Here is a 16813-nt window from a genome sequence, read left to right as displayed (position 1 = left end):
TTGTGAAACAAACACACTGACCCCCAAAAAGATCTGGCACTTTTTCCTTCTTGGAAAGAGGTAGTGAAATGCACTGGAAAGTGTGGATTAACATTTGCTTTGTCGCAACGCCAACTGAAAGCAACCTGACTCAAGGGTTGCACAAGGCAGGCCGAGCAGTGAAAGCAGGAAAGGCCAAAATACAGGTGATGTGTAAGGGAGATCTCTGATCAGATCTCCTGACATTTTGTGTTTTCCTTTAAAGTAGCCACAGGGATTGAGGTGTGTGGTTGTAGCCGTGTCCAGATTTGATCGGAGCATTGAGGGTTGGATGGGGCTGATTCAGAGCCTCTGTAGCTGCTCCTGAACTAAAAATGCTAGGACTGTTTCATGCTTCCAGTTTGTCACATATAGGTGTGTTGAGATCTCCATTGGAGGCCTGGATCCACCTGCTCAACTGTCTGTGTGCCAATGAGTAGGCATATGCAGGACTGCATTGTACATTTGCATTGTTTACAGAGTGGGCAGCAATAAATAATACTTATGGCAGGCTCTTGTGATTAAATTGCAAAGGAGGAACATACTGCCGGTATGTATTCTCAGATAGGCATTTTCAGGACCTACTCTATTCCTGTGACTGTAATTTGTTTTAATTGTTTTCTCTGTAAGGTAAAGGGACCCCTGACTGTTAGGTCCAGTCGTGAACGACTCTGGGGTTGTGGCGCTCATCTCGCTTTACTGGCCGAGGGAGCCAGCATACAGCTTCCGGCTCATGTGGCCAGCACGACTAAGCCGCTTCTGGCGAACCAGAGCAGCACATGGAAACACCGTTTACCTTCCCACTGGAGTGGTATCTATTTATTTACTTGCACTTCGTGCTTTCGAACTGCTAGGTTGCCAAGGAGCTGGGACCGAGCAACGGGAGCTCACCCCGTTGCGGGGATTTGAACCGCCAACCTTCTGATCGGCAAGTCCTAGGCTCTGTGGTTTAACCCACAGCGCCACCCAGATTTTACATTGTTGTAACCCGTCCTGGGACCTGATGGCGTAGTATGGGTAATAAACTGAAATAGCAACAGCAATGGGGGCACGAATCGCCTCAGATAGACCATAGCTCTACAGGAGGACCGTGTTGCCTCAGATGAGCTTGCCCATCAACTGAGATATACTTCTGAAGCCCTACTCTAGATGCCTCCACCTTCAGAGATTAGGCAAACGACTAATAGGAAGAGGGGGCTTTTTCAACTGTTGTGGAACAGAGTCCCAAAAGAGCTACTGCCTTTGCCTGCTGATGCATTTCCTATACTACAGGTGCCAGTCCATCCTGTTTGCCTGGACTTTTAATGCTAACCAATACCTGCTCATCACAATGGTGTTCAGCATTAAGCCTTGCTTAATCTGTTGCTAAGGGCAGCTCTCCTTGTTTATTCTTGTTGATGAACGATGCACAGCATGCAAACTGCCCAGGAGGCTATGTTGAGGGCAAAGGCGGGGTAAGCTTTAAAAATCACATACATACATTTAACCATCCTTTGCCTCTTCCATTAATAAAAACATAATCTTAACGTAAGATGTGGCATAGATGCAGATGGGACAGGAAGGGCCGGTGCCTCGTGCATCCTGTTCCTGCATCTTCATCTTATTTAACCTGGGATGTCCTCGTCTCCCTTGCTGCAGGGGATGCAGCGGCTGGGATTAGCTGATGAGCCACAGCTTTGTATGCTTAAAAAAATTGTTCCTCAGCATCTCCAGATGGAGGATCTGAAGCTCCGTAGCTGATGAATGGGAAGTAGCCGATGGGAAACCATTTTAAACACAAGGGGTTTGGGGAGAGCCATGAAACTGCAGGCTAGCTGGCTTGACACCTGTTCTGGAAAAGCTGGCAGAAAGCATTATTATCGGTGACATTATTCCAGCCTACAGAAGAAAATAAGACTCGTTGAAGAAGGATCGCCATGGGAAGGGTAAGTCCTGTTTCACTAAATGTTTTTGAGAATAAATAAGCATGTGATTGGAGTGATCTGATAAGACAGCATGTATTTTGACTTTCAAAAAGCTTTCGATGTAGTCCTTCGCTAAAGGACAACTGTGCCAACTTCACAATCGTGGGATAAGAGGAGGGGCCTGTTCATCAGCTGATAACCGCTTAAAGTGCAGGGGAAGATTGCAGACTGCTGTGATTTTCATGAGGGATTCATTCACAAAGTGGCAAATTCAGATCGATCGGAAGCTCTTGAACAATAAATTTACTTCCCCTGCCTCCTGGATGGTTTGCGACAAGGAAAGTGATGAGGAAATGCACTAGAAAGAGTGAGACGGCTTTTGCTCGATGCAACTTCGTCTACTCTCCCAGCAAACAAATCAGGGCAAATGCTCAATAAACAGGTCATCTGGAAGCAGAGAGACTAAACAGTTCACACAATGGGCGGATGAAAGACGTGCTCCCCATCCCTGCAAAGGACTTCTATTTTGGGACCAGAACTTTTGAACTTGCTCATCCATGAACTGCAGACAGGAGTGAGCAGCAAGACAGCCAAGGATGCCGATGACACAATAGTAAAAGCAAAATGTAACCATGAAGAAGTCCAGAAGGATCCTCCCCCAGACTAGAGGAACAGGCATAAAAATTACAAATGTGGTTCAGTGTAAAAAAATGTGAAGCAGGGATGGGGGAAATCTGTTGGTTTCAGTTTTTCATTTTGAAAACCTTAAGTTCAGTTCTGCACTTTTCCATATTTCTTTGGGGTGGCTTTTTTAAAAAAAGTCTTCATAAAGCTTAGGAAATTTCACCTTAATATACACATTTTGGGGGACAGGGAGTTCCTTAATGCATTTTATGTTGTTTTCACTAATGCACAATACCGGATTACCAAATAGGCAGAGTAGGCACCAGCCTATGGGCCTTTTGGGTTCTTCACAACAGCGGATCAAAATAATATTGATTTGATCTTGAAAGAAAACTAAAACCTTGTTGTTGTGCCCAAAATTGAGCTGGAAGCATGGATAAAATTATGGAATGTTGGTTTGAGATTTACAGGATGTATGGCTTTAAAGGAAAATGTATTAAAAATGATGTATAGATGGCATTTGACGCCAATAAAATTGGCTAAAATGTATAGGAAAAGAGACTGGAAATGTTGGAAATGTAGGGAAATAGACGGAGATTACTTTCATATGTGGTGGACTTGTGGCAAGGTAAAAAGATTCTGGGAGTTAATCTATAATGAACTTAAAAAGATATTTAAGTATACTTTCCCTAAAAGACCAGGGGCATTTTTGCTAGGTCTGGTGGGAAAAGAAATTAAAATAAAAGACCAGAACTTGTTCATGTACACCACAGCCGCCGCAAGAGCTTTACTGGCCCAAAGATGGAAAACACAAGATTTACCAACCATCCAGGAGTGGCAGGTAAAGATGATAGATTTTGCGGAACTTGCCAAATTGACAGGAAGGATCTGGGACCAAGAGGACCAGAGATACAATAACAATTGGAATAAATTTATTGAATATATAAAGGAGAACAACAAAAATATTAAGACACTAGCAGGACTGGAAGAACCCCTCCAATGTAAAACAGTAAAGTTATGACAATAATATACGCAAAAAGTATGTGATGTATTCACCAGCGGTCGGGGGGGGAGGGAAGTCAGGACTCGGCAGAGTCAAAGGGATTATAATGTGACAATAAGGATTGTTGGGAAAAGAATTACATGTTGAAAACAATAAAAATTTATTTGCAAAAAGAAAGAAAGAAAGAAAACTAAAACCAAGCTTTCTTAGTTCAATGTTATCCCCCTAGAGTGATGCATCGGGGGGACCTGAGATTTCAGCTGCCTAGGAACCTCCACAGGGTTTAATCTGGCACAGCTAATATATGCATTTTAAAGTAAAAATTTTGCATTTTGCACACATGACTTGGCTGGGGAACTGCATTGCAAAATTCAGAACGTTGCACATTTTGAAGGATGGCTGTTTGTTGGTCCATGTATGGTTCTGGCAAGTGTGGCGTGTGAAGGTTCACCTTTAAATACAAACTGACTCAAATATCTAGTGTCAAGTCATGTACGTGGGGCAGTGTAGGAAGCCTAACTCCACATATCCATCACTGACAGTGACAGATCAGGAAAGGGATGCTCAGGTTATGATGAATTTCTCAACCAAAACATTGACTCAGTGTGCAGCAACTGTGAAATGGGTGGGTTCCATGTCAGGAATCATCAGCCAAGGGATTAAAAATAAATCTGCCAGAATGAGTGTACAAATCTATGGTGCAACTGTACTTGGAATACTGGGTGCCGTTCTGGTCGCCCTGCCTCAAAAAATATACTGGAAAAGGTGCAGGAGAAAAGCAATCAAAATGGAGGTTGGGATCTATGAGAAAAGGGAGTTTTAAAATGGCAGGAGGGGACATGATAGAGGTGTTTGAAGTTATGCATAGTGTGGTCGATTATGTGTGAATAAACATAGTATAGAGAGGAAATCGATGCAGAGAAGTTTTTCTTCCTCTCTCATAATACTAGACTCCTGGATGATCCAATAAAGGTGAATTGAAATGCTCCTTTCCCACACCACACACTCCCTAGCACAAGATGTGATGATGGCTGTCGGCTTGGGACAGCCTCTACATGGGGATTAGGCAAATTCACAGGGAATGATATAACAATCGCTAGTAGTCAGGGTGGCCTATATAACTTACCTGCAGCACTAGAAGCGGCAGGCCTTTGAACACCAGTTTAATAAAGTGCTTTCCTCTCACCACTGGAGACAAAGACTTTTATCTACTTAATTTGCACGGTGTTCAAGAACATTAACAATCGCAGCAGCCGATGAGTATGAAAAATAAAAATGTAAGATGAAAAGAAACAATCTTGCCAAATAGCAACAGCATAATTAAAAACGGATTCAAAAGGTTCCACAGGACAGGGATCCCCCTAAACCAGGGGTGGGGAACCTGTGGTTCATCAGATGTTTTTGTTGGACTACAACTCCCATCATCCCTGACTACTGGCCATGCTAGCAGAGGCTGATGGGAGTTGGAGTCCAACAACACCTGGAGAACCCCAGGCTCCCTCATCCCTCGGGTGGGTTTGGTGTGCTTCCAGGCGAGTGTTCGTTTATGGGATCAGTGCTCCTCATTCATGTGCAATTTTTGCAGCTGCCTCATGATGTCATAAAATGTTAGCCTGTATTTCCATCCTCCTGTTTAATTCAAATTCCTCTGCAGAGATCCTTTAAAAACAAACAAAAAAACTGATTCTAACAACCTGTTTCTGATAGCTGAATGATCCACTTCCAACATTAAGTCCCTGTCTGGAACCACCCTCAAGGCCTGCTTAAATAAGCAAGTTTTCAACGTTGTGGGAAGAGATGGGTGTTGATGCAGTCCCCTTCTTTACTTTTGGTGTCACCACCAAAAAGGTCCTGCCCTTTGTGTCTGCCTGCCTGCATTACCTCTGATGGAGATGCATACCCACTATACCTTTAAAGCAAGTTTGAGGTACACTCTTTCCCTCAAAGAATTATGGGCACTGTAGTTTGCCCCTCACAGAGTTCTGAGCAACGCTTAAACTACAGACCCTCCAAGTGTCCCTAGGGTGTGGGAGGACACCCCTCTTTTCATTGGAGGGTTTGGAGTGCCCTCTGCAAAGCGACCCAGAACACAGCTGCCACCTTCAGCTGTCAGGTAAAGGCTACCAGAGTCTACCAATGGAGGAGGGATCCACCCAAAATCACATTGCCCAAGGCCCCCTGAAACCTGAAGCAAGCCCCAAGTAGCTGCTGGCATAGAAAAGACGATGGGACACTATGATGACCGACAGGCCCAGCCCTACTGTTGGGCAAGGAGAAGCAGGCTTCTTTGGCAAAACTGAGGGAGATAGGCATTGCTGTGAAGCATGGGTGCCTGAACCCTCAAAGTGTCCCAATTCCCCAGGGGCAATCCTGGAATTATGAAGGCCGCTCTGGCTTCTGATTTGATCCCAGAATGTCCTGATTTCCCCCGCCAGTGCTGCCACCGCGAAGCTCAGGGAGGAGGATGAGCCAGTGGTTGTCCGGAGTGGTGACAGCAGCAAGGGACCATCCCATTGCCTCTCCATGGCCTCTGCATGACTGCCGCTTCCGGCATCGTCCCTTGGGCGGCTCATAGCAGCTGCTGAAGAGCAGGTGAGGAGGAGGGGAGACTGTGGCCGCCAAGGCCCTCCCCCCAACACGCCATGTGACACTGAGGGGCAGGCAGAGGTCACAGTCGCCCTGGGTGGGAAGAAATGAGGAGCAAAATCTTGTTTTTTTAATATGTAAAATGCTTTGTGAATCCCCATCTAATCTTGCCCATTTCGTTTCTTTCCCCCCCAAATTATTTATTTCCCCAAATTATTACAGATTGAACCAAATGAATTTAATACAGTTTCTTAAAAATGAGGTTTCCCATCCCTTTTCCAAACATACGATCATCATCATTTCCTCGCGTAGTCGAATCATTTTTTATTTAGAGTCCAGTTGACATCCTTCACTTGCCGTTAAACCATTCTTCCAGCTGGCCGCTTTTTTCACCTTACAAACAACACCTCCATTACATCTTATAAATAATCCATTTCATTGTTGTTCCGGACCTCGTGTGCTGGGAGAGTTAATTACTATCTTCCATTGTTCGGTTTGTTGCAGTGTTTATATGGATGGTACAAGGTCACATTCCATTCCTTCCGCTGTTTACAGACTAGCGTACGAGCTGCAGCCATAAATTCAGAGTGCATATCCAAACTCCACCATTAAAGTTCCACTTTGGAGTTCTTCCTCGGCGCACAGTTAAAAGCAATATCTTTTCTCAAATTCGGCTTCATTCACCGCATCTGTTCGGCAGCAGTTCATTCCCCACCCCCATTCCATTCCTCCAACAGCACTCCTAGCCCAGTCCCTGAATAATTTTAAAGAAATTGCATTCAACCTTGGTCGAATGAGGAAGGCATAGTAAAACCTTGTTGGTCCAGGAGCACCTCTTGATTAATGCCAATTGTCCAAATTATTGAGGAACCAACCACAAATCATGCCTGAGACAGAGGTTCATCCATGTCAGGGACACACTCCCAGGTCGCACTCACTCTGCCTTTCAGGTTGGCAGACACTGTCATAGTCCTGTTCTGCCAGCCACGGCAGAGAAGGAGAAGAAGAGTTTGGATCTGATATCCCGCTTTATCACTACCCTAAGGCGTCTCAAAGTGGCTAACAATCTCCTTTTCCCTTTCTCTCCCACAACAAACACTCTGTGAGGTGAGTGAGGCTGAGAGACTTCAGAGAAGTGTGACTAGCCCAAGGTCACCCAGCAGCTGCATGTGGAGGAGCGGGGAAGCGAACCCGGTTCACCAGATTACGAGTCCACCTCTCTTAACCACTACACCACACTGGCTCTCTGTGTGAGGGGAGCTCAGTGGAGGGGGAAGCCAGCCAACCAGCCAAGTCTCAGAGGGGAACTTGCCTGGAGGCAGAGTCCGCAAAAAAGGTCCAGTCCTTTCCTAAGGTCAGGAGTATCTCAGTTCATGTAGTCAGACGATACGGGGGTCATGAAAGCCGAGGGTCTATGGTCACGAGAAGTAAGAAGCAGCAAGGTCTGGTCAGGAACAACAAATGTCATTTCCAGCAACTGACCGAGGCTGGAAACTCTGCTTTAAAAAGCTGGAGCCAGCAGGTTCTCATCAGGAGCAAGAAGGCTGATGGAGTCACTTCACTTCCTGCTCCTTCAGGCTGCTGCTCAGCAGGTGAAGCTGACTCCTGGCCCATGACAGACACGGGCTTGAGCGGCGCAGCGGGATGCAGCGAGCTCCCCAGACCCCACTGGGGAACATTGCCAGGACTTTTGCATCATAAATCCTGGCTTTCCCCTGCCTGAACCTCCTCACTGCCCGCAGAGAGCAGCGGGGAGTTACCGCCATTGACTTGTGACATAGCTGGAAACCTAATCTTGCCCATTTCTAACATTTAGTTATTGGTGTGTGTAAATCTACCAAAGAATAGCATAAAATATAAGATGGATTTAGGGGTTTTCTCAGGACGATGGAGGGTATGTAGGCTGTGTCCCACTGGCATAGTGGTGGCGGCACTTGCCCTTCTTCTGACAGGAAGTGCTCTGCAGTTGGGGGACAAAAAAAATGGGTTGAGGAGGGTCAGTTGGTGGGGAGTGAGCAATGTCTCTATTTTCATCTGAGGAATATGAGAGGGTACGTGTGGTGAACCATCTAAAAAAAGGATTGGTCCTAGCATGAGGAAGGTGTTTGGTGCTTTGCTACAGGCTGCAAAAGGCTCTCATTGTCATTGTCATTCTAAGTTTGCAAAAGAGGCGGGTTTGTGCGGGAGTCAGAGGAAATTGGATAATCTGGGAGACGGATGGTTCTTTCCCATTATCTTTAGGAAAATCGGGAGCTGTCAGCTTTTCCCACATTTGCGGTTTTAGGGGCAGAGTTTCGGGGCTTTCTCTGTGTATGCAACAGGAACCTTTGCAAAATATCCTCGGATGCGGTCTCCTCTGTGCAGAAGCATTAATCACACTAATGATCGGGACAAGCCTTTGTTTTGCCACAGCAGCCCAAGATGCCCTGTGGGCGGTTGTGGAATTTCTTGGCAGCAGAAGTGAGGCTGCCTGGCCAGGGCAGGAATCCAAGTGAGCAGGGAGTGACTCAATATATTGTCGGGCCCTGCCACACGTTGTCGGTGTCTTCACCTGTGCTCTCGGTCTGACTGGCGGGTTGTTTGGCTGCCTCCAAACTAGGATATACACTGCAGGATTCAGGATCAGCTGTGGTTTGGCAAGAGGGTCTGGACTCCAAAGCAGGACGGATGAAAGAAGAAGGGGAAACCCACGTAGCCAAGTTATCAGGTACGGAGAGGAGAGTGAACAGGGGTACGTACATTTATTGGCTAACAGGGACAAGGAGCTAACTTGGCCCAATGGTTTTGTTCTCTGAGAAATAAAACAAAAGAAGTAACTTGCCAAGGGGGCGACTCCATGGCAGGTTAAGTCACTTCGCACAAGAAAACTCAGAACCTCGGGACAATACGTCATGTGGTAGGAAGGGAGCAGAGGATGAGAGAGCCTTGAAGGCAGCAGTTCACAGCTTAGGAGAATTCCACTGCATTTATTAACTGAGTGTTTAAAATGAAGGTGGATTAGAAATCAAAGCATTAAAAAAAACCTAATAATACTAAAAGAAAAATCTCACAAGAATAAGCAAACATATGTACCGCCAGACAAGACACCACATTAGTGTAAAGTACCTGGGTCCAAGGTTTAGCAGTCTGGCATCCAGTTTAGCTCCCCAAGCCTTGACTGAATTCTAACACCTACTGGACCCAGGGAATTAGGGAAGCCTGGCACCTAGAAACCCATAACAATATGTTAGTGGCTGAAAGATTCCACTGTTGGGATTAGATGAGTGAAAACATGTGAGGAGAGGCAAGTCAGAAGGAAGGAGTATGGGGGCTGTGAAAATGTCCCACCAAAGAAACGTAAGAGAGAAGGAAACTTCCAGAGACAGTTCTACCAGGTCTTGCTTCCTGTTGATAGGAGGGGGCCACAGAGGCATTGGCACCCGCACTAGACATTTAAAGCAATATCATACCACTTTAAACTGTCATGGCTTTCCCCAAAGAATACTGGGAAGTGTACTTTGTTAAGGGTGTTGAGAATTGTTAGGAGAACCGTACAGTGGTACCTCGGGTTACATACGCTTCAGGTTACATACGCTTCAGGTTACAGATTCTGCTAACCCAGAAATATTGCTTCAGGTTAAGAACTTTGCTTCAGGATGAGAACAGAAATTGTGCTCCGCCGGCGCGGCAGCAGCAGGAGGCCCCATTAGCTAAAGTAGTGCTTCAGGTTAAGAACAGTTTTAGGTTAAGTACGGACCTCCAGAACAAATTAAGTACTTAACCCGAGGTACCACTGTATTCCCTTCACATTTGCCAGAGCTTCTTGGGAAGAGGGATTGACTGTTAAACCACTCTGAGGATTGTACCTCTGAGGGGGGGAGTAGGGGGTCACCTAACAACTCTGGACACCTTTAAGAACCTAGAGTCCTTGCGGGAGGGAAACCATAGGTGTCTGGATGCTGCTTTAAATTCATATGGAGCCTTAGGTCTGCTCCATGTATTTACATAGAAATATGCATAGAAAGCACACACAAAGGAAAAGAGGCTCACCTATATGGCAGCAGATCCAGTACCTATATCAGATCTCGAGAGAGAGAGAGAGATCCAATACCGCAAACTTCAGTCAACTCAACACAACACAACTCCCTCTCTGTGTTCCTGTCTTTCATTCAGAAACAAAGGGCACTGCCGGGTGAGCTGCTCACTGAGCACGTATCCTGATTTGTTTGCAGGGAGATTAGGCAACAGCTGCATGCACACCATATCTTTAAAGCATGCACCCCAAAGGAATCCTGGGAACTGTAGTCTGTACCGTCACAGATCTACAAATCCTAGCTCCCATAACAAACTACAGCTCCCGGGATTACTTGGTAGGTGGGGAGTGGTGTCACGTTATTTAAATGTATAGGGTATATGCAGCCAGAAGCTATTTAATGAATATTCATTCTGATTTGCTTGTGGAGTGGTTAGATGACATTCCTTCAAAGGAAGTGTCACCCTACATTCCCCAGTGCATTTCCCAATAGTTTTGCTTATCACAAAAACTCTGAGCTTTTGGGGGAAGCGGGTCTTGCTGAGCAAAGCCTCAGAATCGACAAAAATTGCACAACCTGAGTTTGCAAGTGTGTGACTGAAACCCATCCAGCAATTTCAAGAGTCAGAGAGGTATTCCCAACCGTCAAGAGATCATCTCCTAACTATTAGTTCCCATGAAGGAAACATCAAGCAACCATCCTGGACTACAAACCAGCAATCTGCCTGACAAAGGAATATTCTGCTAGCAGCTGTCATGCTAATGTTGAAGGAAGTAAACAGGCCTAGCCCTGCAATCTGGGCCAAGTGACCCGCTTCAAGTGGAGCAGAGGAAGGCAGGGACTAATGCCTGAATAAGGCCTCAAGACCTCGGAAAAGGTTGGCCTTAGCTGTGGGCAAATCAGAGAAAGGGGGAGAAGGAGACAGAAGGAAAGAAACTGATGATGGAACAGGCATGAAGAAAGGAGTGGACAAAAGAGGATGACCGTGAAAGTCAATAGGAAATGGAAGTTGCGGAAGAGGGGAGGAAGGGAAGTTCAGTGCTGGCTGGACCAGAGGTTATCAAGCTTGAATCACTGCAGGATTACGGGGCTGGTATGCTCCAGAAAAGGTTTCCCCAAGCCTGGGTTGTTTACTGAGGTTTCACTCTGGAAAAGAGCAGAAGGCTGGAGACAGAAAGCCAGGCGTTAGCGAACCTGGCAGGTAAGGCTTAAACAGGGCACTTCCAGACCGCCACAGTTTTCGGTTGGGATTCGATCACATACCTGCCAGTTCAGGTTGCCCAGTTGCAGTTGGTCAGGAGGTCTTGCACAACGAAACCACTTTCCCAAATGTTTGGACTTCTTCCAACCAGGAAAGCTTTGGGGAAATGCTTTGGAAAGTGTGGCATAACTCCTGCTTGGTGCAAGTCATCTAGCCTCCGCAGGCGCAAATTGGGTTGCATGTAGGATGAGGCTATCAATGACAACAAGCCAGCAATAAGCCTCTGAGCACTAGTTCCTGGGAATCACAAACTGCAAACAAAGTGTCCTGATTTTCCAGGGAAAGTCCCGGAATTACAAGAGCCATCTCGGTTTCTGATTTGATACTGCAATGTCCTTATTTGCCCCACCAGCGCAGAGCTCAGGGAGGAGGATGAGCCGGCGCTGTGGTAATGCGAGGGAGCATCCTGTTGCCTCTTCATGGCCACTGCTTGCCGGCCTTCCTTTGGCAGCTCAGAGAGCAGGTGAGGAGGAGGAGGAGAAGCTGCCGCGTGACAGCCAGGGGGGAATGGAGCGGACTGCGAGGAGCCTTGATCTTTTTTTTTTAATATAAAAAATGCTTTGTGCATCCACATCTAATCTCACCCCTTTCTAAAATTTATTTATTGGTGTGTTTTTTCTTTTTGTAAATCTACCAAAGAATAAACTAAAATAAAACCAGGATTAAGCAGTTTTCTCAGGACGGTGGAGGGCGTGTGTGCTGTGTCTTGGTGGTGTCACTTCTAAAAGGAAATGCTCTTTGGGGTGTGGGACAAAAAAAAGAGGGGGTGTTGCGCAGGGTCAGTTGGTGGGCAGTGTGGAATGTCCATTTTCATCTGAGGAATGTTGGAGGGTATGATATTAGGAAAGTGCTGTTGCGTTCAGGTCCTGCGTGGCCACTGTGAGAGCAGGCACCTGTCAGGGACCGTGCTGAGGAGGGCTGCAATGAGTAGGAATGGTGGGAGCCACCTCCTCCCCCTGCTCTGCTCCTGAATCTTCCCAGGAGCAGGAGGACAGCATAGATTTAGAACAGTGGTTTGCAGAGGGGCATAGTTCAGAAGGCAGAAACTGGGAAATACTGGAAAGGGAACAGCTAGCAGAAGAAGCGCTGGGGGAGAGAGAGTTAACAGATTCACAGTCTTTGGATAGTATCCACACACACACCATCTCCAAAGTCACGGAGAGCTCAGAAAATGTCAGAAAAGAAAGCACAGAGGCTACAAGCCCAGAATACAAGACGTAGGAGTGAAGTAGATTAATAGGGACGGAAGGGGGAGTGACCCTTAATTGGGAGTACCTCCATTCTGGGTAGACGCATTCTTTCATTCTCCTTTTGCTTGATCTGCTCACTTACGGCCATGGTGGAGGAAGCTGATTCTCTGAAGCCTGACAGCTGCAGGACTAGATGGGCCTTTGGCCTGATCTACTGGGGCTCTTCCTATGTCCACTCTGGAAGCTGAGGAAGAGAGTTATGTGCTTTTCCCCGTCACCCCACAGCCCAATTTGGCTCACCCCAAATAATGTAAGCACATTGACTAGATTCGGGGGGTGGGGTGGGCAGGAGGCCTTCCGTGGGCACCCCTCCCCGAGCAAGTCCACCTTCTCTATGTCACAGTGCCTGCTCCCCATTTTTTTGCCACGAGCCCAACGTGGCTAACACCCAGAAGGAGAGGGCAAGGCAGGTATAGACAGCCGCTTCCTCTCTTCGCTTGTGTGGTTGCTTGCATAGGACAGATGAACAGGAAGTGAGGGCAAGGAGGGGGTTAAAGGCTCTGTGGGTCGACAGTGGGACCCTTGTTGTGGAGCGTACCTCAGTTAATGAGAAGTGGCCCTTCAGTACCAAATCCCGGTGCTGGCCCTGGGTAGAATTCCAATGCAGGTTCCTGCCTGAGGCCTAACCTCCCCTTTCCCACCCCTACCCCTGTCTCTCCACAGATGTCCATCATCCTCTCAGGTCTTATCCATCTATTTCGACCATTGCTATCCTCGCTCTCCGGTGCACTCGACTGCGAGGGCTTGAACCCATGGTACTTCCTGCTGGGCCTCCGCATCATGGCCATTTTCTTCGCCAACGGCCCCTGGGACAAGATCAAAGACGACACCAGCTGCAGTATCACCGAGGGCGAAGGCGACCTGTCGCGAGACTTCTGCACAGCCCTTTGCTACAACCAACATTTTCCCGTCTCCGTCGCAGCAACATGGGGGCTGGTATTCATCGCGTTGATCCTTCTTGTAGGGCTCCTGCGGCTCACCACCCCCAAGGAGAAGAAGAAGAAGAAGAGGAGAGAGAAAGAGGATAGGGATAAAGGGGAAGGCTTGGCCATTGTTGCCACAGCATCCCACAGTGGCGTCCCCGACATATCCACCATCTACAACGTTGGGCGCCGTGGTCTCCCTAGGCACTATGGCCACGACCATGCCCACCATCGCCACCATGCCCACCATCCTTACTATACCCACTGGGATGATTGGCACGGGGGGCATGCGGCTCCCATGGCTGAAGGGTATGGCCCCAGTGTGAGCTATGGTCCAACGGACACTAGGCAAACCAAGATGGCCGCACATCAAGGTCACATGAGGCAAACCACTGCGGCATCCTATTGCGGTGAAAAGGAGCAGTGCCACGTGGCCACCAAGAGCACCTCAGCCTCCCTTAGCGGCTCACCTTACAAAGGCAAAATGCCCCCTCAGTCTTGGTCAGGTGACGAGCACAGAGAGCCCCTCCATTGGAGATATGCCGACCCTCAAGAATCGGGTGGTTTGGGTAATGATGGGTATGCTATGGGCACACCTAAAAGATACATCGGCCAAGGTATCCGTGATGATGGCAAATACAGCACGGCCACCAAATGCAAGTCAGACACCGAAGGCAGCATGGGCTATGTCCCTGCCCATCCCTGGGTAGATGACAAAGCAAACATGGCCATCAAACGCAGGCCGGCTCAGGGGTGTAAGGTGCACGGCCAGCGCCACGTAACCTTTGACACCACAGGCAGGAGTGATGGGGATTTTGGAGGCAATGTGTGCAACCAGCCATGGATGGCTGGAGACTCCCACTGCAAGCCCGTTGGCCAGGCTCAGGTCATGTCCGGACCAGGTATGGCTGCCGGACCGATGCTGTGTTACCATGGAGACACGGCCTGCACATGCACCGAGGCTGAGCCATGTCACGCGACCCCGCCGTGTGAAGCTGCCCACCACCACGACCGACACAGAGAATCTTCTTCTAGGCGGAAGAAGAGGCCCAGGATCACTAACATCTGTGGTGTCCCCCTCTTTGATATCTGGGTGGGACTTATCCTTGCCTTGGAGATCTCTTTCCTCTGTGTCATTTTCATCTTCCAGATGCCCAGGCTCTGGGGTGCGTATTGGGTATGCACCCCGTCGACTACCAGGTGCCAGCAGAGAATTGAGTGCACCATAAATGGCAGGGCTGAGAAGCGGGTGGCGTTGTGGGGGCTGGTTTTCACCTCCATCCTTTTCATCATCACCTGCGCCGGCTACTTCCACCTGCGGATGTGCTGGAACGAGAGCTGCCAGAGAATGTGCAGGGAGAAGGAAGAGGAAAGCCACGAAGAAGTGTGCTCTGAGGAGTCGGAGGAGAAGGATGACGACAACAGAGGGCGTGAAGTGGGGGTGTGAGAAGGGTGGCGAGAGGCCCAGACAACCACCTCAAGCCTCGGATCACAGGCTCGCATCAGAACTGAGCGTTCCTCCATACAAGAAGAAGTCCCCTCTCAGGAAAAATCCACAGGAGGATTCTGGGAACTGTAGTTTATCGAAGGTGCTAAGGGTTGTTGGGAGACTTGTATTCCCACCCCAAAGCTTTGATTCCCAGAGTTCCCAGTGAAGAGGGATTGCTTGTTAATCTGCTCTGTAAATTGCAGCTATGAGTGGGGAATACGGAGGGTCTCCTACCAACTCTCAGCATCCTTAACAAACCACAGCTCCCATAATTCTTTTGGGGGAAGCCATGACTGTTTAGTGGTATCACAATCCTTTAAAAGTAAGGTGTGAGTACGGCCTCAGTCTGGTGAATTCCAACGTGCCACCCTGAAACTGCAAAGTGTGGAATTTTGTCACTTCTACATGAACTTAAAAGTCTCCATTTTCCTCTTCCAGGCCGTGTTCTCTCTGAGATTGTCAAGGTGTGTCTGGGGAGCCGCCCATGCAGCAGCCTGAAGTTTAGACTGTAGATGGCGGGGTCTCACGTGACTGAATGTTCTTCCGTTTAAAATAAAATCTCTTACATACAGAAAACAATAGATTCTCCAAGTCAGTCGGCGTTTTATCAGCCGGAGCACACTGGAGCGCAGTTCTGGCACTTCTCTCATGGGTGCCACTTCTGTTGTTGGAAAAATCTTTGCAAAGTTTAGACATTGCTTGATTTTCTTGTGCTACTGTTGGTGGTAAAGAATGCTAGCAATGTATTTATTTTACTTTCTTTCCTTTTTTGTTTTAAAATGTACCATTTCAGTGCAGTGCTTATTTGTGACAGCTCATGCTGGTTCAACGAACGGGGAGTACCAATTAGTCAAGAGAGATTTTTGTGGTAGATGAGAGTGGTATAAAATTAAAGGGGCGGGGAGGAGAGAATAAAACAAGATGCTTCCTGAGCCGTTTCCCCGCAGCAAGTTACCTGTAATGACTTCAAGAAATCCCTTAAGATCTGGAATCAAAGGAATGTAATTTGGATGAAGTTCAGATGAAGGCGCAGAATGAATGCATACACAGAGAAGGAAGGATAATTTCATTTCTTTTTAAACCACAGCACGCTCATTAGTTTAATTAGCCTTTAACCAACTTTGAGCGAAAGGGAGGAGTTACAACTTCATTGAAAGCACAGTCAAGAGGTAAAAAGTACACACAACCGCCACCCTGAAACTGTGCCCCACCCCAGACTGTAATTAGGGCAGGCAAATCAACCCCAGGGTTGATTTAGGCCCCTAATCCAGGACCAGGGCTTCTCCTGTGTACCCATACAGATGAACAACCAGTTTCTATTAAGGAGAGCCCAGGAGTCCTGCAAACTAATTGCATGCAAGATAAACACCACCAGCAGAGATTAGAGCAATTAATTCCAGCGTTCTGAACGCCGCCTTTGTTTTCTTTGAGATGAAGAACTTTTGTTAAATCACTTTTGCACCTTCATTGGCAAGATTTGAAAGGTTCAAATCATCAGGATATGAATGCTTAAAACTATTGTTTAATTGTATTCAATATCAATACTGTATTTCCGGGTTAGCAGAGTCTGTAACCTGAAGCGACTGTAACCTGAAGCATCTGTAACCCGAGGTACCACTGTAACCTGAATTTTAGTATTATACAATATAAAAAGATGGGTCTACTGCGTGTCAGTTACATTGTCGCTCGGAACTGACTGAAATAGTGGGTTTCGACATCGTTCCAAACCACACTCCAAAAAA

The 16813-nt window shown here is 47.4% G+C and overlaps 1 protein-coding gene across 2 annotated transcripts; it reads left to right on the top strand.

The window, feature by feature from the left end:
* The first annotated feature begins 582 nt into the window (after positions 1–582).
* Positions 583–16742, top strand: LOC128400870 (uncharacterized). Of its 2 annotated transcripts, XM_053363525.1 has the most exons (4): positions 583–648; positions 989–1943; positions 8735–8842; positions 13323–16742. In XM_053363525.1, exon 4 carries the CDS (start codon positions 13323–13325, stop codon positions 15027–15029), a length of 1707 nt encoding a protein of 568 aa, XP_053219500.1. In that variant the 5' UTR covers positions 583–648; positions 989–1943; positions 8735–8842; the 3' UTR covers positions 15030–16742. The 2 variants fall into 2 exon arrangements, with proteins under 2 accessions (XP_053219500.1, XP_053219499.1); XM_053363524.1 differs by lacking the exon at positions 8735–8842.
* The last annotated feature ends 71 nt before the right edge of the window (positions 16743–16813 follow it).

This window comes from Podarcis raffonei, chromosome 13, assembly GCF_027172205.1.
Source record: "Podarcis raffonei isolate rPodRaf1 chromosome 13, rPodRaf1.pri, whole genome shotgun sequence".
NCBI lineage: Eukaryota > Metazoa > Chordata > Lepidosauria > Squamata > Lacertidae > Podarcis > Podarcis raffonei.
This window is presented reverse-complemented; position numbering and strand designations above follow the sequence as displayed.